This window comes from Gavia stellata, chromosome 3, assembly GCF_030936135.1.
Source record: "Gavia stellata isolate bGavSte3 chromosome 3, bGavSte3.hap2, whole genome shotgun sequence".
In the NCBI taxonomy this organism is placed as follows: domain Eukaryota; kingdom Metazoa; phylum Chordata; class Aves; order Gaviiformes; family Gaviidae; genus Gavia; species Gavia stellata.
The window spans coordinates 93,205,064-93,227,448 of NC_082596.1; the positions used below are offsets into that span (position 1 = coordinate 93,205,064).

Consider the following 22,385-nt stretch of genomic DNA (forward strand, 5'->3'; position numbering starts at 1 on the left):
AGAACTGCTTATGTGCAGAGGAAGCCTATGACCTACCTTCAGAGGTCTGCAGGGCTTAGGATCCCAAGGAAAGCTACAAGCACTTTGGGGAAGACTCCTGATGAGAAGAGGAACAGATCAGCGCATGATGAAACAGGGGCAGTTCCCCTTCAGGGTGAAGCAAGCCTGTAGACAGCCTTGGAAGCAACACAAGGAACTTGTACTTGATGTGGAAAGACCGGGGAAGAAAACAGAATACTTTTACTTCAGCCTAGCACATCATTTAAACATAGGTTTAGCATGCAGGGAGACCCTACTTGGTGGGAAGGGACACGCTAGGCTGGAACTTTGTCAGAGCAAATCCTCCACTGGGAGTCCACTGCAGAAGCCAACTCTGTCCCGATGTAGCAGAGAAACTGGCTCTGAACACTTAAAGAAGGATTTGCCTACATGAATAAATCTATCTGCAAAACTGTGCACACCTTACCTTTCACCCTAACCTCCCTTGGAGTCAATGGAAACCAGTCAGGAGGGGATGCTTCTTATGCAAAAGAGAGATCTAAAGCAGCTCAGCTGAACTGTGCCCTAAAATTGCCTACTTCTCTCCCCTGATCAAGCAAGCCTGGGGCAAATCTCCTCCATCACCCGCAAGTGTCTAATCACAGGAATCTCACCATCACCACCTGTGTGGCTCCCAGCAGATATTTTATCCGGTGCCTAGATTTTTATTTCTGCAGTGCTCCCGGCCTGTAATAGATTTCTCTGGTTTAGCTGATGGCTTTACACGCCCCCCCCCCCCCCCCGCCGAGTGCAGAGTCAACCCGCAGCCTCAACAAGCAGAGAGAGGAACACAAAGTAGAGGGAAGCACTTGGTGCAGGCAGCCAGCACTCGCCCCCTTCCAAGGTGGCTTTTGTCACCTGTTTGCCTGTCTGATCTCCACAGTTGCCGCAGGCTAAGTGTCAGTTTGCAACAGGCTGCTGGGACAGGTAGAGGCTGATTTTTGAGCCCCAGCACAAGCCCCAGCCTCTGCACGCACTCACCTTGTGGGAGGCCAACCCATGCGGAGGCGAAGTGTTGGGACGGGCTGCGGAGCTGGGGCACGGGGGAGAGCTGGGGACCAGCACAAGCCTGATGCTGCCTCAGCAGTGCAGTGGGGGACAGGCATGGCCGGAGTCTGTCACCATACATCCCGTGACACTTCGTGTGAGCAGCAAGTGACAAATGTAGGGCAGAGAAGGTGGCCTGCGACACCCCCCCTCCGCCCCCAAGCTGATCCTGCGCCATGGGATGTCAGGGTATGGCAGCTGAGCCAGGCTTAGCTGCCTCCCGGGATTTAGCATCGATGCGGCAGCACGGGCAGAAATTAGCAGGGCTGAGGATTTTGTCTTTTGGCAGATGCCAGAAGAACCAGAGTGGCTGAGGGAAGAAAAGTGATGACCAGTTCCTTTTTTCCCCGTTTCTTCAACATGAAAATGGAGTTTTAGAATTTGGAAATGGAAATTTTGATTTCTAGAAATACGTACAAAATTGGAGGCAGAGGAAACACTAACTAAAAAAACAATCTGTGTCATTGACCTGCTTGTTCTTTAGGCAGAGATGACACCTTCCCCGCTTGTGGTTCAAAAATACACGTTTCCAATTGTAAAGGGCTCATGGCCATCAGTGTGCCGCCTATATTCTTATCAGCAACAGACAGCACAGTTAAGGAAAATCCTCTTCAGTAATGACCAGCTTAGCTGTGCTGCGGTGAAAGTGTGGGGAGCACAAAATTCATGCCGAAAGTAGGGCCTTTAATTCACGGTGCCATATTCTCTGGAGCTCAGCAAACCGGACTCGCTTGCTTTGTAGATCCCCTGGAAACCTCCAGAGCTGAATGAAGCCAAGGTCACCATGACCTTCCTCCTCCCCTTCCCCGGCGGGTTTCCGAGGCCGCACAGCACCACGCCAGCCCCCTCCCTTTAACCTGAAACCCCGGGGCTCCTCCCGGGTGACTCGCCCGAGCCGCCTGAACCCCGCTTTGCCGGCCGTGCCCCCCCCCCCCCGGCAGCGGTTCACCCTCCGTCTAGCGGGGCTTCTCCATCCCTGCGGCTGCCCCCGCGTTAATCCCGCGGCCCCGGTCCCCCGCGGAGGGCGCAGCGGGTGTTTGCGCGGGGAGGGGGCACCGCCCGGGGGGGGGGTGAGCCCCGGGGAAGCCGCGGACGGAGGAAGAGTGCGCCGGCCGGGGGGCGCGTGTGCCTGTGCGCGGAGGGGGTGTGCACCCGGGGCTGCGGGTGTGCCCCGGGGGGGTGTCTGCATGCACGGGGGGGGGGGCACGGCGGGGTGTGTGTGCACCGGGAGGAGGCTGTGTGTGTGTGCACGGAGTGGGTGAGCACCGAGCGGGAGGAGTGCGCATTTCGGGGTGGGGCGGGGAGCACGGAGGGGGGGCGCACCCGGGGGGGCTGTGCACGGACCGAGGGGTGCGTGTGCGTGCTGGTGGGGTCTGTGCACGGAGGAGGCGCGCACCGGGGAGGGGCTGTGTGCGCCCGTCCGTGCGTGCGCCCGCCCGTGCATCCACCGCGGGCGGGGGGGAGCGCCGTGCGGGTACACCCGGGGGTACGCACGGAGGCAGCGTGCACCCACCGCGCTGCGGGCGGGCGGCTGCTTAGGGCCGGCGCTGGGGGCGGCACCGCCGGCAGCGTCTGTGGCGGGGCGGGCACGGCAGAGCACCGCCTCCCCGGGCAGCGGGGCGGGCCGCCCGCTCGGGCGGGACTGAGGCCTGCTTGCCGAGGCCTGGCCGCGGCGGGAGAAGGGCCGATGGAGGCGGCGGGCGGCGGGGGAGCGGCGGCGGGCGGCATCGCCCTGCACGACTTCAGCGGGCGGCTGGGCGAGCAGCGGGTGCACTTCCACGCCATGCGGCTGCGGGACTCGCTCTTCCTCTGGGTGGGCGCCGCGCCCGCCCTCGCCAGCCTGGCCGTCGCCATGTGCAGCCCCCGCGTGAGTGTCCCCGCCGCCTCTCCCGGGGCCCTGCGGCCGGCGGTGGCCCCGCGGCGGGGCGGGCGGCCGGCGGTGGCCCCGCCGCCTCTGCCCCGGCTTTCCCGCCCGGCGCTGCCGCGGACTGAGCCCTGCCCTCTGCTGTGCTCCGCTTGCAGGACAGCATCCCGGTGGCCGCCTCGCTCCTGGGGGACCCCTCCGACACCGCCTCCGCCTGCCTGGCCCAGCGCTTGGGTAGGTGCGGGCGCGGCGGCTGCGCGCTGCCGCCGGGGGGGGCCGGATCCGGGGCGGCGGGATGCGGAGCCGGGCGGGGCGGTCGCCTTCCCTGGGGGCCGTGAGGACGCGCGGGTCGGGGCTGGGCAGAGCCGTTTCGGGTGGCCCCGGAGCCGCGGGCGCAGAGGGATGCGGTGCTTGCTGCCCCCGCGTCCTCTGGGCTGGTGCCCGCGGGCCGGCCGGGAGCCCCTCCCGGCGGTGCAGGTCACGGTAGTTTCCATTACGATTCGCTTTGTTTCCAGCTGTGTACCGGTCTGCCCAACCTCAGCTGGCGGGGTCTCTGCCTCAAGGCAGGCTGAGCATTGTTAAAAGCGTATTATTTAATACCCTGACCCGGGCTTTGGGTGTGAGGCAGGGGAAGCACACACTGGCACCTATGGAGTGGGATTTCCAGTGACCTCCTCTCTATAAAGCTGTAATACTTCCCTGCAGTGGGGTGGGGTGGCTGTCATGCAAGGCACGTGCGTTCTGCCTGAAGATGAAGCCGACTCTCATCACATCTTGCACCTTTTAGCCCCCAAATTCTGAGAAGTTCTGGCCTGGAAAGTCCTGGATCATCTCACAGATGCCGGTGTTTGATCTGACTGTCCCTGCAGCATGTAACAGGCACCTCTCAGGATGTCTCCATTTTCAGCATGTGTAAGAGTCTCCTGCTATACCTAGTGCAATGCCGACGTAGCCAGATTTCTGACTCTGAATGCTAACTTTCAGACTCCTGTATCTCTAAAAAAATACTTGGCCTCATGTGTCCTGGCACCCTCACATCTCTGACAGCTGCATCATGCTGGTTACTCATCATCACCTACCAGTAACTGATGCAGCTCCAACTGGTGAACTGCTGAAGTACTTGTTACCGGCTTTTAAATGCAAGATGCTGCGTTGCTCAATTTCATCTTACTTGTGGCGTTTCAGTTGGAAAGGCCACATAATTCTTCTTAATTATCTGTGTGCTGATCTTCGTTATGGGCAATATGTCCTGAGTTTGTACTGTCAGGCAGTTTCACGAGTCTACATCTACTTCTTCTCCATGGCCACTAACGCATATATAAAAAAAGGATTGCTCACAAGACTGATCTTTGAAAAACAGTGCTAGCGTCCTTTCTTCATCCAACAACTTATCTTTTAATAAGCACTGGTGTAGTCCCCCCTGGTGGCAGCTCTTTCTCTACATACTGGGTTCAATCATTTCCACTTTAAGTAATAATTCTATGATTTCTTTATGTGTAATTAGTGCATTATCCTGAAGAAGTCAGTTAGTAAAAATGTAGTCAGAGAAGGTTTACTTTGGATGAAGTGTAACAGTTTATTCCACTTTCCGTTTGGTCTCATTACTCATTTCTTCTGAATCTTGCTCTAAGCTTCTGTGTGGCGTTGGAGTCTAGCTAACAGCTCCAAGTTGTATCGGTGATTCCCGCCCTCTCCTGTCTTTTCTTTATAGCGCATGTGCTGTCTTCACTTTTGAAGATTTGTTATAGATTTCGTAGCTAGAGTTGGTAATAACTTGTCATTTCTTATATGAGTTCTTTCAGTGTTCTAGGACAGAGGCTGTCCAGGTCACCTGATTTTTCTCCCAGTATGTGGTCTAAGTTTTGCTGCTTTTTTTTTTTTTTTTTTTAAAGATCCTTTTCTCATTTACATTGCTAATTTCACATACTTTGTTACTGAGAACTGATAGTGTTGCTTGGTACTGGGATATCAGTTACTCTTTATCCTCAGACCATAATGCACCTTCCTGTTTTCTTTTTGTTTGTATGCTTTAAGTGTCTTTCATTATTTCATCTTAAGCTTTCTGTGCCAGCAGTGGCCCAGCTAGTCTTTTGGTCAATGTTCCTCTGTATCCGTGCCATCTAACCTCTGGGTTGCAGATTCCTTTGCTAGTCAGTCCCTTTTCTATTCTTTATAGATACTATTCTTACTCATGCTATCCTGCTTAAGGTATACTGTATTAAGGAAGGCCTGTAGACCTTTTTCACCTTTGGTTGGAAGGAGAAAGTCAATAGTACACTTCTGGCTTTGAATAACTACGTGCTTCCTCTTTACCTGATTGTAACTGACTTTTGAGAAAAGAAATACATCTTCTTTCTGAAATCCTACACCTTAGTTTTTAGGCTCACTTTTGTCAATCCAGCAATTTAAGTCAGCTCGTGGTCACTTTGTCCAAAATTGTTCATTCTCCTGAAACCAGTGGATCTGCAAGATCATCGCTAAGCATGTCTGTATCTTCTTTGTTTCACAAAGTGCTCGGTAAGGAAATCTGCGTTCTGCCTCGACTAGAAATACCAAGCTTTGCTGTTATTGGTGTTTAGTTTTTCCTTTGGGAAATTAAATCCGTGTTACTCCTACAAATTCCGTAATAACAGAGATGCAATTCACAGCCAAGCCTGACTTGTAGCTGTACTTCCAAGGCAGCCTTTTTGACCATCCTGCCACGTGGTAATCTTCAGGCAGGCAGTATCTTCCTGTGCTGTCACCATTTTTTCTATGCTGTTTCCATTTTGGTCTTTGCAGGCACTAACTTAAATAGCATATGATGCCATTTGAATGTAAGTATTTTTATTTCTTACACTTCCCAGTCGCATTCCATCACCTGCTGTTTGTTCCTGCAATGTCAGGTTCCCCGCCCTGGAGCAGGAGTTTCAGCGCTGCCGTGCATCAGCGTACACATTCTCCCGTTGTTTTCTTTACAGCCTGGTAGGGGTCCTAGCCAGAACAGCTGTATCTGGTGTACTGGCTCTATCTTCTCCCTTATTTCAGGGTTGGTTTTTTTCTTTTCCATTGCTGAAAGCGCATTTGCCATGTTCCTATTCCTCTTTCTACCTCTTTCTATCTGTATGCTTTTATCAGGTGCAGGGACTGTTTCCTATCACCCTGCCTGATTGCTCTGGCACGAGATGTGTCTCACTAGGCAGGAAACCCAAATCTTAAAAGATTGTTTCCTGTGCATTAGTGCAGTTCAATTCATGAGAAAGTCTTGTCCATTAGTGCCTCCCTTACCTGCATATCCCAAAACCACAGCGCTTTTGGCCGCAGTGGCTGCTGAATAGTGCTCTGTCTCCATCTTCCCTCTGTAGGGACTGGCAGACTCTCGGTGAAGATCACCTCAACCTCTTCTTTGAGTCTTTCCCAGCTGGGCACAGTTCCCCTCCACCACCTCTTTTCCAGCATGAATGGTCTACAAACTTATGCCTAACACTTGTTCTGTCCTTTCTTCTGCTCCCACTGGGCACCTCTGCGAGCTTAGATTTGGGCCTTGGCCCTGTCCATGAGGTTGTAGGAGCGGGTCTGTGCTGCTGTACCGCACAGCACTCAGCGTGTCCCGGACAGCGGGCTGCCGAGGAAGCTTTTTCCCCACTTCGAGGGGCTGGTGCAAAGGGGGTTAGCAGCCAGGCTGCGTGGGAAGCAGCCCTGCTGAAGGGTTTTTTAGGTAAGCCTTGTCTTTCATGGTTTTCTGCTTTACTCTGAAGTTGCAGAAGGTGTTCCATGCAGGTATAAGATCTTCCCTCTTCTGTCCTTCCCACAAGAGTCCACGTATCCAAATGAATCCGCAGGGAAGTGGAGACAGAAAAGGTCCCGCTGGGAGCAGAGCTCCTCGAGCTCCTCAGAACAGGCAGCCCTGAGGGATTCACAGTGTTCCCGGGAACTGGAACAGCATCCCAGAGACTCAGTTGGGTCTTACGCAAACACAATTAATGAAGTTGAGTTTTGACACTGCAGCATAAAATGTAGCTTCGTTAAATGGGATAATGGTATTAATTAGTTCAGAATTAGTGTTGCATTCATTTAAGGCACGATGATGAAGCACTAGTGCTTACAAAACATGCTGCTTTATACCACAAAATCTGGTGCCAAGCGCTAATATTTTTGCAATCAGAGCAACGTGCTGCATTATATCAGCATTTTGTAGCGCCAAGTCTTAAAAGGCAAATGAGTCCTTGCATTTCAGAAGCAGCTCTACTTGCTAAGCCAGGAAGCTGGTAACCTGTTAGAATGGAAAATGATAATAAATTGATTTGCATAATGAAAATGCCTCAAAAGTGCTGTTTAAGTACATTTTAGATGTATATAGAGGTTTCCTGTAGTTAACTTTCCCATTTAAAAAGGATTGAGATATTAGGAGTTCAGGTGTCTTTATTTTTAATTTTTAAAATTCAGATGATATTTTTGAATATTCAGCAGAACAGTCTGATTTCTCCCTGGGATCGTCAGCTCCCAGCTCATTCCCTGCCAGGAATATCTTGTGACCCAAATACCATTTTTTGGTCTTCTGTTTTCCACAACTCAATTTAAATTTAGTGCCTGTTTTTGCTTTATGGTGTTTGCCTTCTTCACAAAGTTTAGCTTTAGCAGTGTATAAAGAGTTACGAATTTCCTGTATTACTATGGTAAAATCTAAGTAGGATTCCATTTGATTTATAAACCACTTCTTGATGTTATCTGTTGTACTCTGATAATTAAGTCTTCCTGCCCCAGTGGACATTATTTTTGTCATTGTTAATTAGCTCTGTCATGGAAGGCAGCTCTTAATTTTATAGCATCTCTGTCTAGGTATTTGTCATTACAGTAGCTGGAACTTGTGCATGGCTTCATCATGTTCAACCCAGGCTCTCCAGCCTCCTGGAGTGTTCATGGACACAGTATAAATAAAGGTTAAAGGCAACAAAATTGTTGACAGCAGGCTTAGACAAGAGTGGTGCACACTTTTGGGGACCTTTTTAGGGGTTCACAGTAAACCAGAACTTTGTTAATTGGAGCCTAATCACTTTCTTGTGTGCTTTCCCTCTGTGTTTTTCACAGCATTGACTTAACCAACTCAAACTAGATTTCAGTGCTAAGAGTCCAGTATAGTCTGTGGTTTCACTTAAACTGTACTATATTTAAGAAGTGTCCAAAATCCACTAAAAGTACTGTGAGGCTTTGCAGTGACTAATGGCTTTTTGCATCAGGCCAAAAACTAATTGATAGTCACCAGGCTTATATTGCCCATTTCAGTGACGTGCATAGTTTTGCCCAACTTGCCAACGCTCAGGTACTTGTTCTGCTATTCCTTTATAACTGGGTCCAGCATGGCAGGAGTGGAGAATGTTGTCTTAGAAACCTGTATGATACGGCTTTTTAAAAGGCTCGCTTGAATACCATCATCACTTTTATATAAGAGCAAACTATGGCTGACTACTCTGTTTTGTGTTTTAGCCAGCAAGACCAAAAAACAGATATTTGTCAGCTACAATCTTCAAAACACAGACAGCAATTTCACCTTACTCATAGAAAACAGGATCAAAGAAGAAATGATGGCTTTTCCAGAGAAGTTCTGACTTTGCATCGTTGTAAAATAACCTGAGTTTTTGTTTTAGAAAAACTGATTGCAATTTTCACACTGACATTAAGTTAGTATATTTGTTTTGTATTGTTTTGATTGAATTCGCAGTTGTTATTAAATATAGATGGACCTAAATACAGTTGGACCTGGATTTTTTTTTTCGTATTTGCTACCCTGTTAAATAGGGGATAGGCGAGTAGAGTAGAAAATAGTCTGCAATGTGAGAACATCACTGTAAAAGCATGTGCAGTGTCTGGCCTGCGTGCAGTATGGGGATCTGCTGGGAAATCAGTTCCAAATTCTGCCTGTACAATTAATCTACTATGTAGTAGTATTGAACATAGCATTGCAGCTTTTAGTATTCAAATAATAAAAAAATCCCACGTTTTCTGTATTGAAAAGCTGTAACATAAAATGAGCATTACCTTGCTCTATCTTCTAGCCCCTGTTGTTTGTAGTACTAGTGCTAAACACTGGATTTCCTTCCATCTCTTGGGCACTGAGGACACTGGAAGGTTTCACAAAGGGCTTTCTGTACGTTCCTGAGGGCTACGTAGAAGGAAAAAGCACAGCTTGAGTTTTGGAGCAACAGATAAATCTGTCAGGCTGCTAGACGAGCATCATGTGTGTAAGTTGAGCATGCTCATTAGAAAAATCAGAGCAGTCACCACCACCACCACCACTGCAAAGCATCCTGCTGCTCCATCTCTGGACTTGCTTTTAGGTAGGATGGATATCCTTTAAAAGGCAGTTCCATGGGCTGTTTTGTTCAACAAGAAGGGCAGCTAAAAGTTAACTGTACAAAAACCCCCGAACCAACCACAGAGCCAATGGCGTGGTGACTGCAGGTGTCGATACGTGCTGTGCTATGGCACACCACCTGTTATTCCCAGCAGTGTGGAGGAACACTGAACGTAGCAACCTGATGAGTGAGTGCAGGTTATTTCTTTTGCATTGCAAGTTGAACCCTGACTCAGACATAAGCTTCTGATACAGATAAAAAATACTAGTGCTGCTGCTAGACGACTGTCCTAACAACCTACGGAAAACTGATGAACTTACCTTGCTGTAGTGGCACAATCAGCAATTAAAAACTGTAACCGAGAGGTTGCTGATGTAGAAGGCACAAGCCCTGATGAGTCTCTTGTCCGAAGGGGTTTGAACACCCAGTGCCTTCGATGTTGCAGGTTTGACGTGGGTGCAGAGGACCCTTCCTTACCTGGTGGGAACAGCTGCCAGTCCTTGGCCGCAGTTGAAGATCAGAATAGCAAACAGCAACTGGTGGAGGGTATTTTGTTTTTAATTTACACCACCCAGGAAACCGAGTCAACTGTTCTTCTGTGACTGAGTGTAAAAGGTAATTAGTTGCAAATCAGTGGGCTGATTTAATTAGTCTGATTTAAAATCAGCTCATTCTGTTTGTAGAGGAGGGTAGGGCTGTTTTTTGATGTGTCACGTTAGCTGCTGCTGGGTTGTTTCAGAAGTCACTGCAAGGGAGCCAGACCAAGGAGAGCAAACTGATGGGACAATGTCATTTTATTCTGTACATTTACATACAAAGTTCTTTTCAGTAGGTACAACAGATGTAACATCATGCAGACATTTAGCTTGTAAGACTGTTTTCAGTACTTGATTTAAGCTTGTGCTATGAGGAAGCACCACCAGACTATTCATGATCAAAACGTACAGTAACACGATTCTTTAAAACTTCATCAGAAACTGAAATGGGGAGGGAGGTCTCACCCACTAGACATAACACACCATAATCCTTTCCCGAAACATTTTACACAATACATTTAAAATGAGGTTTGTCATTTTATTTTTCTTTAAAAAAAAAAAAAAAAAGAAAAGTTACAGCAGGGGAGATCATCCCCCCACTCAATAGTGTTGTCTTATGTGCCAGCTACAGGCGCAACTTGACTTGACATTCACAGAGTTCAGTTAATGGCACTTCTGCTTCCAATTTGGTGACTTTTAGTGTTTGGCTCCAGGAAGTGGCAACAGTTACAATACTTCCATTAAAAAAAAAAAAAAAAAAAAAGCCCGGTTAACGAAACTGAAAAGTAAATCTCACGAATTCCTTTCTGAGTTGCCACAAAACACTGGCAAACAGGTGACTGTCATCCGTTTGCAGTGTGTCTGGCAACAAAAGCAGTACTGGAACCTTAAAAAGGGAAAAAAATCCCCAAGATCAAGCATAATGTCACTTTCACATTTTTGTCTAAACTTACGAAGATGGAAGAAAGCCCTTAAATGCTAAACTCAAAGAAAAATCCACTGATGGGCTTAGAGGTTACTGAAGGTTCACAGAAAAAGGCCAAAATGGACAGGACAGCTTTGACCGCTTCCCCTGCTGCGGTGGCCAGAAAAAGCCGCCTGAGAAAAGCCTTTCCTGTCGATGGCTGCGGAGGAGTCGTGGCCGAGGAGCTGATGGTGCGGCAGACTGAGAGCCCTGTCCTGCCGCGGGACTAGGCAGAGGACGGTAAGCATCTCCGCTTTTCGTTTCTGCCCTGCTGCATCACCTGGCAGCCGACTCCTCCACACGAGAGACGCTCAGCAAAAGCTTTCCAACTCTGGGAGCGTGTGTGGAAAAAAATGATAATCACAGGAGCATTCATCTTTTCAGGAAAAGGAGCAAAACTGGAGCTGCCAAGGCAAGAAATGAGTTTGTTTTATTGTCGTGACAGAGGCAGAGGGCCAGACGAGATGTTGGGGCTCCCCACCTTGCAGAAGATCAGTACCGACTACCTGATTTCAGGCAAAAAACCCAAAAAGCAGCAAATCAAGTCAATTTGATAAGAATTAAAAAAAAAAAATTGCCGCATGCTCCTGTCACCTAGTTTGCCTGTTACATAAATGCTGATATGTTTAAACAACCATTCTCTTTCCTGGGCCCCTCTGTCATCAGAGAGCAACCACCAGCATAGGAAACGATGAAGCGCTGTGGACAGCGGGGGTGAGCACACCAGGACTGCTGGCGGTGCTGGAAGCAGCCGGTGTAACAGGCTTGCGGATGGTCTACAAGAGCCGTACCATAGCTTGAGCACACACGCGCAGAGACCACGAACGAAGGAGCTGCTGGCTCCACGGCACAATGGATGGCAGGACGCCGCTCTCTGCTTCTGCGCTCACCCCCGCTCCTCAGCTTTCAGGCCCTTTTCCATTAAGACTTGTTTCACTTCTTCCATTTTTTGTTGTGAACCTGCTTCCCCTCCGCCCCCCAACGTGTGTGGCTTGCAACAAGCATCTCATATCGAAGGCAAAAGTTATTGCACAAATTTGGCACGTGAATACTGCATGAGTGGGGAAGGCCTGGGTTTTTTCCTTAGGTGAACACAGACCGCAGAAGTCTCAGCACAGAACAAAAAGAGAAGCAGCCGCGCTCAAGCTCGACAATAAAACTTGAGTGTAAGGAAGATCGGGCTCTCGCTGTCACAGCAAGTCTAGCAAAGGTGAAAAAAACCAGTAGTGTAACTTTGGGCAAAACTACCATCAACTGGTCCAGTGTTTCTTACCAGGCTCAAGAAGAACCCAAATGTCCACATCCTCTGTACAAAAATTAGCAGCTTTAGGACAACATTGTTACTCTGAGCAAACAATCTCTGTTGCTTCTGCGGGTCTACCTGTCCCCTTGCACTCGTCAGCATCTGAGGCTGCGCTACTTACTGCATTGCCCGCCGGGGAGCACGTATCTCTGATTTATTGGGGCCTGTAAGAGGACATCGGCAGCCTAAGGAAGGATGGAAATTGTTAGGTACAGTAGTTAATCGACAATATATACAGCAAAGGAGGAAGGGGGAGGGAAGGCAGAGGATGAAAGTGCAAATGAACGCTTCCCATGCGTACAAATGCAAGATGTACATCAAACAAAGTGGCAATCGTATGGACACTCAATACAACATCAACATCCTGCTGCTCTGTGAGCGTGAATGTCTGCACTACTGAGCAATCACAAATGGATGGCCTGAGTGAGAAAGGAGAAGAGGAAGGGAGAGTGGGGAGGTTAACGACAATGCAAGAAAGCTGTTTGTTCACACAGTCCTTGCATTGAACTAGATCCTCACGATATTCACACAGTGAGAACCGAAAGCCGATGGCCAAAGGTTTGGGAGCTGGAGGAGAGAAGTCAGGTGGCCACTATCAAAGTGCCGTCTGCACAGTAGGAGACAAACTGGATGTTCACTTTGCTTAGCCTAGGGTACGATCGATCCAATTTAAGTAAACTTTTTTTTTCCCCTGAATGAAAATCCTATGAGAGCAGTTGGGGAAGGGGGGAAATCTGGGTGAGTTCACTGTATATTCTTGGGTCAGAACCAGAAAACATCTATAAAAGCCCCAAGACAGCCAACAGCAGACCGTAAGTCATTATTCACAGGCTATCAATTCACTCCTTTCCGACAGTCACTTAAGCATTTTGTCCACTTAAATTGAAAACAAAAACCCTGGTTCTAAAAACAGGTAAGGCAATGCCAGGACACTCGTCTCCCAGGAGCAGGAATCCCAGCTGCGCTGCCTTTTGGAATAAAAATACAGATCATAGCCCACGCTCCTTACTTTTTGTCCCTGCTGGTCTATGCTCTTCTCCTGGAGCAGTCAATCAGAGATTCTGTTCCTCCTGGTAATTAAAGCCATTCTCAGCAAAACTAATTTTTGCATCATTGGTCAAATCATTTACATTACTATTAAATACCAGCGGGAACTGTCTAAAATAGATTAATGGACTTTTAAAATGCAGAAGGCTGATTCTCATTGAACAATCAGCTTGTTTGGGTAGGATTTTCTTCACTGCATTAGGTGAAAAAAAGTACTAATTTAGAAAGTAACTTTTAAGTGCACATGGGCTATAAAAACAAACATAAGCTGCCTAAAATGCAGTCAGAGTCACAACAGGTTTTGCTTTTTTTTTTTTTTGCTTTTTTTTTTTGGTGTGTATACAAACACAGCAGGCAACCTGGGCGCTTGGACTTTCTAGACAGGCAGAAGAATGTTGCACAAGTCTAAATTTCAGTCAATTCAACTTTGCAGTGGATCCCTCTTTCCTTTAAAGAAACACAAAAACAAACCAGAAAACAACCCCCCCCATGGTTTCTTTCTTGGAATGGCTGCACCTCTTATAATAAGATGGCTTCATTTTTGTGATCTATGAAAGGAAAAGGAAATAAAGTGCTTCTTGAGAATAAATCAAAATAAATATACATATTTAATGGCAGGAAAAAAAGAGTTCTGAAGGGCTACCTCCAGCCACATCTCTTCTCAGATGAGTCTTTTCCCCCATAACTTTTTCAAGAGCAATCTGCACAACAGTTGAAGATGCCAAAAATTGCTTTAGCAGCAGAGTTGAATTCCCTCAAGTCTGTGTCTGCTCCATCACCTGTTTTTAAAATCTGTGCAAAACACCTTTGCCCTAAGTGCTGCTCCTCCTGCACAACAGCAGCAAATAAAATACAAAAGAAAGAGGAGAAGGAAAAAAAACCACCCAACCAAAAAAAAAGAAGGAAAAAAAAAATCCACCCGGTTACATTGACTTCATCCCGTTGGCAGTGGTGTTCTCTGAGATCCCGTCACTCACAGCTGTTGAGTCATGGAGGCCGGAGTAATCCTTGAGTTCAGAGTTTGTCAGGAGCAGGGGCTGCTCCCCCTTCTTGTGCGGCAGGAGGGGCTGCCGGGTGTAATGTTCCCCGTCCGGGATGTTCTCGGGCAGGTTCTGGTTCTTGCTCTCCGGCAGCAGCAGGATGCAGATGATGCAGATGAGCGTACAGCAGGCGAAGATGACGTGGTGGAGGAAGTAGCCTTTCTGGTTGTGGAGCTCCATGATGGGGGCTGTCAGGCGTCCGAAGCCCGCGCTGGCCAGGACCAGCCCCAGCCCGCCTCCCCTGCAAACACAGCAGAGGTGAGAGCCCGGCCCCGCAGCCCGCTCCTGCCAGCACAGCCCCATTGGTGCTGCTGTGGGGAGCCCACAGACAGCCCTGACGGGTCCCCCAGACTACCCCCCATGGGTATGCACCCAGGCATCCAAAACCTCTAAGGCAAACCTGGTTTGCTCACAGCCTTTGTACTGTACAGTTACTCCAGTAGGGAGCGGCTTTGCTGTTGCAGATCATTGCTGCCTATTTGCAGCAGTGTGGGGAAATAACTGTAACTCAAGCATCTTTTCACACCCATATAACTGCCCCCACATAAGGAGAAGAGGAGCTTTATCATGTGTGTAGACAGCCCTCTAAAGTATTACCATTTTCAAGTATTCCTATATTCAGTGAGGGAAAACCAGATTTTGCTTAGCATGCCAGCCTTCTCCAGCTTAGACAAGACACACGAAGAAGCAGTAGGTGCAGAAGTCAATTCTGGCTGCCTCTAAAGTGTCTGGCATCAATCAGCAGTGGAGGCACGAGATTAGACTTTACAGGCCGCTGCCTTGATCTGTTATACCAAAGGCTGACTGCTGAAATATTTTCTCCATAAAAATTGTGGTGACTGGAACCTCTCAACACACTGATGTAATAAAATGCATAATTTTCAGAAAAAAAAGATAACATAGCTAGTGGTTAGAATAGGAGAACAAGAGTTTGCGATTCATTTCTGAGACCTCCTTTTAACTGACTGTACAAGTTGAGGTAGGTCCCTCCCTTCACTCTTTCTTGCTCTTCTTGTGTATTCTTATATCACAGAAAGGTTACAAAAAGGTTAGCATTGGTGAAACGCTTAAATTGTAAATAGGTAACTTTGTAACGTATTCTCTATGGGAGAAATCCTTATTTATTAAATGCAATGTGCTTGCGTATTGAGATCATACATACGCGCACACCAAAAAACAGTGAAAACACATTAAAGCTTAAAAAAAAAAGCGTGGAAATAACCTCGTCTTCCTCCAGTCGCAAGCATGGAAGTCGCTTGTGCAAGCCAAATTCAGCGCTCTCTCCTGATCCTTGGCTACGCAAGCAACCTCTCTTGCAATTCCTTGTCTTGCTCATCAACGCCTGTCCAGCTCCTGGAGCAGGCAGACCTGGCACACCTCCGGCCGCGTGCGCACATCCACCTCGTTTGGAGGCACCGCTCGCGCTCCCAGGGCCTGTCCCCGCTGGGTCACCCCAGACGGAAGGTGTTTCTCTGGGGCGGACCCTTCCCTCCTCCTGCCGCAGCACGACTGAGGTCTCCGGACAGCGGAGCATCACCCTCAAGTGACTCATTTTAGCAAAATCTCTGAGAGCGGCAGCTTGTCCCTCATTTTCCAAAGACCCTGCTGCCTGCAGAGGGAGGTCTCCCTCTGAGCTTAATTGCGGGCACCCTGCTCCCACTCCCCCACCAAGCTTGCCTGGGCAACATGCTTCCTGCAGCTCCTCTGGGAGATGCCATCTATTTCCAAACCCTCTGGTGATCAGAGGGGCTCAGGTGCTTCAGTTCCTGGCCCAATGGCTGAGATTAATAATTAACAATAACTGGACCTTAAAGAAGACAACTGCAGAAGGCAAATGAACTGCTTTACATCAACTACGTGGAAAAAAAGTTTCATTGACTATTGAGGATACTAGAAATCACAGCACTATAAACCTACAAATGCCAAATTCACTCAGCCAAACACTGTGTTAAAGCTAATCTTCACTCAATCCTTTCCAAAATCCACTGCTGCTTACTTGACAGCTAAAGGGCAGCAAGCACAGATTTCAAAAGACGCTCTTGGGACACTGACTGGATCAAAAATTCATGTACGTACCTTCTAATTCTCCAGACTCGGCAGAGCATCTTTCACAGACAACAGTGATTTCCCCAAATACTGCAAAAGCCCTTATTAAAAACTTGCCAGCTTTCCGATGGCAATTTAGGAACCCAGCTGAATGCGGCCATTGTACAACTGGCCTCCCTGCAACTTCATTAATACACTCACAGGAGTAATTGACACATCCAGCCCTGAATGCATGGCAAATCACTCTCCAAGCTGGCTCCAGAGCAACAAAAGCCTGGCTCATTTACATCAGTGTTTGCTACGGCTAAATTGTATCTCAACCCCCAAGAAGGACCTGAGGTGAGTTTTAAAAGCTGCTGTAGAAGGACATCAAGCAAGCTGAAAGGAAACAGGAAAAGGCAATAACAAAGACGGCTCTGTCATTATGGGTCAAGCGGCTTCAGATTTGGAGGGGAAAAAGAAGTTTTTCCATATGACGTCAATAATTAGAGCAGGCACCATCAAAACTTGGCAAAAGAAGGCTTGAAAATACATTTTGGTATGCGTCCTAGAAGATTTTTTTTTAATGTTTGACTATACTGCGAATATGAAAATGGGGGGAAAAAAACCCAAACCAAAACCTTGAAAATACCGTCAGGAATTTTTTGTTGTTCACGTGCACATCAGGAAAACGGGTACGGGGCGAAAGAGGCAGCACCCTCATAATCCACACTGTTTTTGCAGGCGTCATGGGGCAGCAGGTGGAAACCAAAAACATTCAGGGTGTTTTGGGGCACCGCTCCTCCTCAATATGAGGTCTCCCACGGTGGGGGGCCAGCGTCTGTACTTCAAACGCGCTCCGAGGTGCAGAGTGGAGCCGAGGGAGGGAGTGTGAGGGCTGCTGGCAGCCACAGCGAGCCCCAGCTTCTCCCCTCGCCCCTCCGCCTGGCAGCAGCGGCTGTGGGGGTTTTCCCACAGCATGGCCCCACGCTTCCCCAACCGGCTCGCCCAGCGGCAGCGAGGCACAATGGTTTGCGTGAGGCGTACGGTCCTGACACGGGCAAATTGCAAAGGGGCCTTGGTCCAAAATTTTGTCCTCAGAAAGGGCCTCCCTGTTCACGGGGGAGAATTTCCTCGCTGACTACCGCAGTGTTTTTTCAGAGAGCAGCCAAACGTCCTCGCGGATAGTCTTTGCTCAAACCAGGCTAAACCTAAGAAAGGGGACTTGCCCTTCTCAGCATTGCTCAGGGGAGCAGAGAAATGTTAATGCTATCTTCGGATGGCCATTTGCCTGTCTTGAGCAAACGGGCTGACACGCGGTGTGGCTCGGAGTACAAAAGAGCCAGAGAGCTACTGAGGCTGGAGAAGACTTTGGGAGAGCGCCTACTCCAGCCGCCTGCACAAAGTGGGGCCAACACGGAATTCAGACCAGGTTTTTAGGGCTTTGTCCAGTCAGCTCAGCCCCTTCTTGAAGTCAGTCCCGGAAAACCTACGTGGTTTTTCCCTGCCTTTCCCGTACATGAACGACCCTGTTGTGTGCTCAGTCCTAGGCCAGAGCTTCAGTAACACACCAGGACACCCTTGGCCTCACGGGGCAAGGCACCACCTTTGAAAAGCCAGGCCTGGTTCAGGTCCCAGTAAACAGCACTGTACCCCACTGGAAATTTGGCTTGAGACAGCTATTGATGGGTAAAGCTCCTAATTCGGCCATCGCTGCCCACTCTTCATTTCTTTGGCCGGGTGGGCACAAAAGCAGGACACAGAGAGAAAAACACAGGTCTCTCTTCCACTCGGTAGTAACTGCACACGCAGAGGACAGGGAGAGGACACACCACACTTTCCTCAGCCCACTCCTATTTAGCAGCCGTGCAGACTGCAGTCGTGTTCCCATCAAGATTATTAGAGATGGATTATCGGCGCCACTTACTGCTTAAATTCAGCATTTGGAAGGAGCTCCGTACTGAAGCCCCCGGTACAAGGAACGGGAGCTCCTGGTGAAGCCCTCCTACCTAGCGCCAGGAAAGCGGAGTGCAGTGCAAGGTGCGAAGGACCCCTCTGTGCCACGTGGCAGTGTGGGACCTCTGGGTTTCTGGAGCATACGGCACTTCTTGGCAATGAAGATGGCTGTTTTCCTCCTACACCGCTGTAACCGTTCATCTCAACACCACAGCAGTAGAGCTGGACAGGCGCTACGGCTTCGCTATCATGCCACGCTGTGTTCCTCCCTCAGGGGTGGGGGATTACAGGTGAAGGATTTGATCAGGGAAACTCCAGACACTGCCCCAGCGCTCTCTCTGCCTCCCTTTTCCTTAAGGTTCCTCGAGATTCAACCAAAAGCATATTAAGACAGTCTGAAACACTAAACGGTGTCTGAGACAGTATTCTGGAGAACAGGTTATGAGAGAGAAGCCAGATCCCACCGAAATGCAAGACACAAGGCAGCTTAACCACACCTCTGCCTGCGACAGGTTTATGCACCGTCCTGAGCTCCACCTCCTAATTACATCCCTGAATGGATCTTATCAACAGCTTCATGGTGGTAGGACCGCAAAGCGCTGCAGAGTGTCATCATCCCTATTAATAAACGGAGACCCTGAGGCATATCCAGCTATTGCCACTCGCCTGGTGTCAACCAGCAGAGTCAGGGGAAGCAGAATTTCAGCTCCCAGACAGGATTTTCTGCCCTTCCCTGGAGCAACATAAGTGATTTAAGGAAAAAAGGTTGCTAAGTTCACACTGCGCATCTGACCCTACTTGGCAGATTCTCTTCTGGTTGATGTGGCCAATTCCTTATCTGTATGTCTTTCAAACAGAGACAAGGAGAAAATTAAAGAGGCATAAAAACACCAAACTGACTGACACGCACGTAGGTAAATAGCTGTTAGTGTTTCAGGCTGCTGTATAACCTCCTCATCAGTCACACTGCCTTTCCCTGTGGAAATAACATTATCTGTAAAATACATTCACAAAATCAGATAGCTTGGAAGAAAAGGCCATGGATCAAGGAGAATCTTGCTACTCAGCTGACAGTTTTGCTATAACGCTTTTGCCAAGTTACTGAAAAGGCATATAATTTGGAGGAAAAAAAAAGAAAAAAGAGAGTATCTCTTCCCTCTACCCTCTCTCCCTCCCACCCATATGACCTACATTCCTGGGAAATTCAATGGAGTCAGGGCAGACTCCTGAATCGCTGTGGCATTGCTGAAAACATAATACAGAACACGAAAGCACAACCTTTGTGCTGTGAAAGATAACCATGAATACATAAAATGGTACAACAACCTGACTATACAAAGACATTTTATGAGAACCTCTCCAATGAAGATCACCTGCCTGATTTCTACTATTGCCCAGGGTGAAAGAACGCCTTTTTAGAAAAACTTTGAGGCTCTGCTAAGATAGATCTGAGTGCAAAGAGAAAGATTACTTCATCTGCAATAAAGGCAGACCACTCACACTGTTGCTGCTGTAGGAGAGGCAGACTTGCAGAGCACCTATACACACCAAAAGCATTCAACGCTGCATGTTGCAACACCTTCTTTCCACCAAAGCACCCCTACGGCTGGCCTGATTAACCTGCCCTAGAGAGGCAGGGATTGCCTGCACCTGTGTCCTCCTCTGCACACTGGTGGAATCTCTTTGTTAATATCAAGCCGTAGACTCACGTGGCCACTGCTTGAACAAATCCAGCAGAGTAAGTGAAGCACTAACACGGTTCAACCGCATGACCTGGTTCAGCTAAGTATTTAAGACCGTACCGCACTGCAAAAACCCGCCATTCACATGACGCCTGGCCTGCTGATATTCACCATGATGGGACACAAGGTGGAGCCATCGGAAACAAAGCCTCGCTGTCTACAGACTGGCGTTTACTTCGGCAGACTGACTGCAGCGGCACTGAAGAGTGGCCCAAAAATTGCTGCGAGGTCTACAGTTATGGGGGGTTTCCCCTCCCATACGATGTGTTAAGTTACACAACCAGTTATCAATTAAATGAGGATAATTTCATCCCCGTCCTTTGAGGAGGGGGGGCTCCAATGTCTCACCTGATTACTGTGGGTGTGATTTCAGCACAGAAGAACACGCTGAGGCTTCCAACGGCATGCGAAGAAAACATACCCACAATGGAAAACGCAGTAGAGAATTTGTCTTTGACGCTGTCACTCATACCTGTCAAGACAAGTGCGTTCATAAAAAGGGAGAAAAAGGCCAAACTTCCAAGGAAGAAAACAAGAAAACAGGTTTATGTTACTCATTCTCCCTAGACAAGAATTTGAGTCATTTTTGTCATACTAATTTAAAACTGGTATTTATAAAATCCATTCCCCAGGCACCCGAGACACAAACATACATGAAAAAAATCATGACATGCCAAAAATGGCAGCGATCTCTGAATTATTTATGCCCAGCCACCACAAAAAGGTAAAATGCAGGAAAAAACACATCTTTGGGCAGTCTTTTAGGCACCAGCCACTTCCCTCCCACGTTTGACAGACAAGCGGAGGCAGGCAGCGTTCATCAAGCTGCCAAACATCTGGTACAGCTCGGTGGCTTAGGCACTGGAGAGGCTCACAGGACAAGAGGGGAAAGAAATAAAAGTGCTCCCATCTCCGTACTAAGCCCCCGCACATGATCAGTCTGCAAATTCTGCTGCAACCCCCCGCTTGATGGCCTTCGCCTGACACCTCTGCACGAGAGAAGCCGATGCCAAGGACAGTGAAGCACTCCCCTAAGTCACCGTGTCCAGCAAGGCTGTTTGCTCAATCATTTCATGGCTGGATGGCAGCAAGGTTTCTGGGAGCAAACAGTGTCTGTCAAGCACAGGGAGAAACCCCAGTAAATCTAAACAAAGCTAAAAGAAACTGTCTCTTGGCCACGATGACAATACATCCCTCACTTGATCCCTGCAGGGTCCCAAGCAGGTGCACTTTCTGGGTTGAATCCAATGAAAAGTAACACCTGCTTTTGTTCTTGCTGAATATTATCAGCTCTCAGGAGAGCAAAAGGTATTTGGGAGATCTTAGGTTACAACTTCCAAAATGTGCTACAGCCTGCACAAGGCTAAGCCCTTTCTCCAATGCACCCCACGTCTGGGGGAGAGAGCAAATACTGCCAGCAGATGTGGACGTGAGCGTGACACCTTGCAAGCTATGGGTCTCTGAGGCTCCCTTGGCAACCCTTGCATAACGGGTGAGGCTGCACCGCTGACCCCGCAGGGAGTCGTGACTGCTCAGCAGAACAGACCTTGGAAAAGCTGGGCAAGGACAGGTCCGTTAAATCAAATACAGAAGGGTAAATTTTGTTCCCCTGTAGCCTGTCACTGCATTGCTATTACAGTATTTCAGGCTGGGATAAGGTGCCCAGAGAAGTATTTTCTAAGGTGCCTAAGTCCCCTTATCAAAAGGGACTTTGGCATCTCAGATCTTTCTGGAAAAGACCGAACTGGGAATGTTGCTTCTGAGAAGCAGACTTTTTCAGAAAACCTTGCCCCATATCTAAAAATAAACCCTGGGGGACCTCTGCACCCTATCTTGACATGCAGAGGCAGGTCAGACAACATGGAGGGGATGCTACACCGAGAGATATAAACAAACAGGCCTGCCTACAAGTGGGGTCCCAATGCACTGTGTACAAGTGGGCTTTCCCCGTGCACCCCTCTGCAGTGGCAGCTCCACCCTGGGTGCTTTGGCCCCAGCCTTTCGGATCTACCTGCTCCCGGGGGAATGCTTCGTGCATGATGCAGGCTTGTCTGTAAACCATACCTGAGTCTGGAAGTTGACTGTATTTTCCAATCACTGGATCCAAGACCACAGAAGTTAGAGTAAGATAAAAATATGGGAGAAAGGGAGAGAAAACAAGAACATACTGTTGTTACATATTTGTTTATCCAAAGGAAAAGAAAAAAAAAAAGGTAAATCCCACATGCTACCCTAGCCCCCCATACACTTCTCCTTTGCCATGCCATGACTGGCATATCTTCCCGTGGCCACCAGATAGGACATGCTGTTTCCAGGCCCCTTTCAGCTGGGGGACAGCATGCTAATGAGACAGCGATAACAAACGCAGCAGTAAAGCATTTTTAAGAGTCCCAGAATTACCACTGGGATTAACACAAAGGCCTCTTTGTCGTTACTGAAGGGGGAGAAGAGAAACTGCCCTCATGCTGCAGCCCTGAGGGAACAGCCAAC

The 22,385-nt window shown here is 48.5% G+C and overlaps 2 protein-coding genes across 4 annotated transcripts in view; one reads left to right on the forward strand and one right to left on the reverse strand.

Annotated features, from left to right (window-relative positions):
• Nucleotides 1-2,773: 2,773 nt before the first annotated feature.
• Nucleotides 2,774-8,669, forward strand: PSMG4 (proteasome assembly chaperone 4). Its single transcript, XM_059815661.1, has 3 exons — nucleotides 2,774-2,953; nucleotides 3,109-3,184; nucleotides 8,414-8,669. The coding sequence occupies exons 1-3, from the start codon at nucleotides 2,774-2,776 to the stop codon at nucleotides 8,533-8,535; spliced, it is 378 nt and encodes a 125-aa protein (XP_059671644.1). The 3' UTR covers nucleotides 8,536-8,669.
• Nucleotides 8,670-13,758: 5,089 nt separating this feature from the next.
• Nucleotides 13,759-22,385, reverse strand: part of SLC22A23 (solute carrier family 22 member 23) — a 113,837-nt gene continuing 105,210 nt past the window's right edge. For 2 of the 3 annotated variants that reach the window (XM_059836191.1, XM_059836189.1), the window contains 3 exons: nucleotides 21,960-21,992; nucleotides 20,244-20,367; nucleotides 13,759-14,413 (listed from right to left, as the gene is read on the reverse strand). In XM_059836191.1, the coding sequence (XP_059692174.1) occupies nucleotides 14,056-14,413; nucleotides 20,244-20,367; nucleotides 21,960-21,992 (515 nt within the window). In that variant the 3' untranslated portion in view covers nucleotides 13,759-14,055. Of the gene's footprint in view, nucleotides 14,414-20,243; nucleotides 20,377-21,944; nucleotides 21,993-22,385 lie in introns of all 3 variants that reach the window. The other variant, XM_059836190.1, reaches the window with a different exon arrangement.

Excerpts from the sequence above, each read along its gene's own strand:
- PSMG4 (XM_059815661.1), top strand. The coding sequence starts at position 2,774 with ATGGAGGCGGCGGGCGGCGGGGGAGCGGCGGCGGGCGGCATCGCCCTG. Across the intron at positions 2,954-3,108 it reads TCGCCATGTGCAGCCCCCGC|GACAGCATCCCGGTGGCCGC; the intron begins GTGAGTGTCCCC and ends CTCCGCTTGCAG. Across the intron at positions 3,185-8,413 it reads CTGCCTGGCCCAGCGCTTGG|CCAGCAAGACCAAAAAACAG; the intron begins GTAGGTGCGGGC and ends TTTGTGTTTTAG.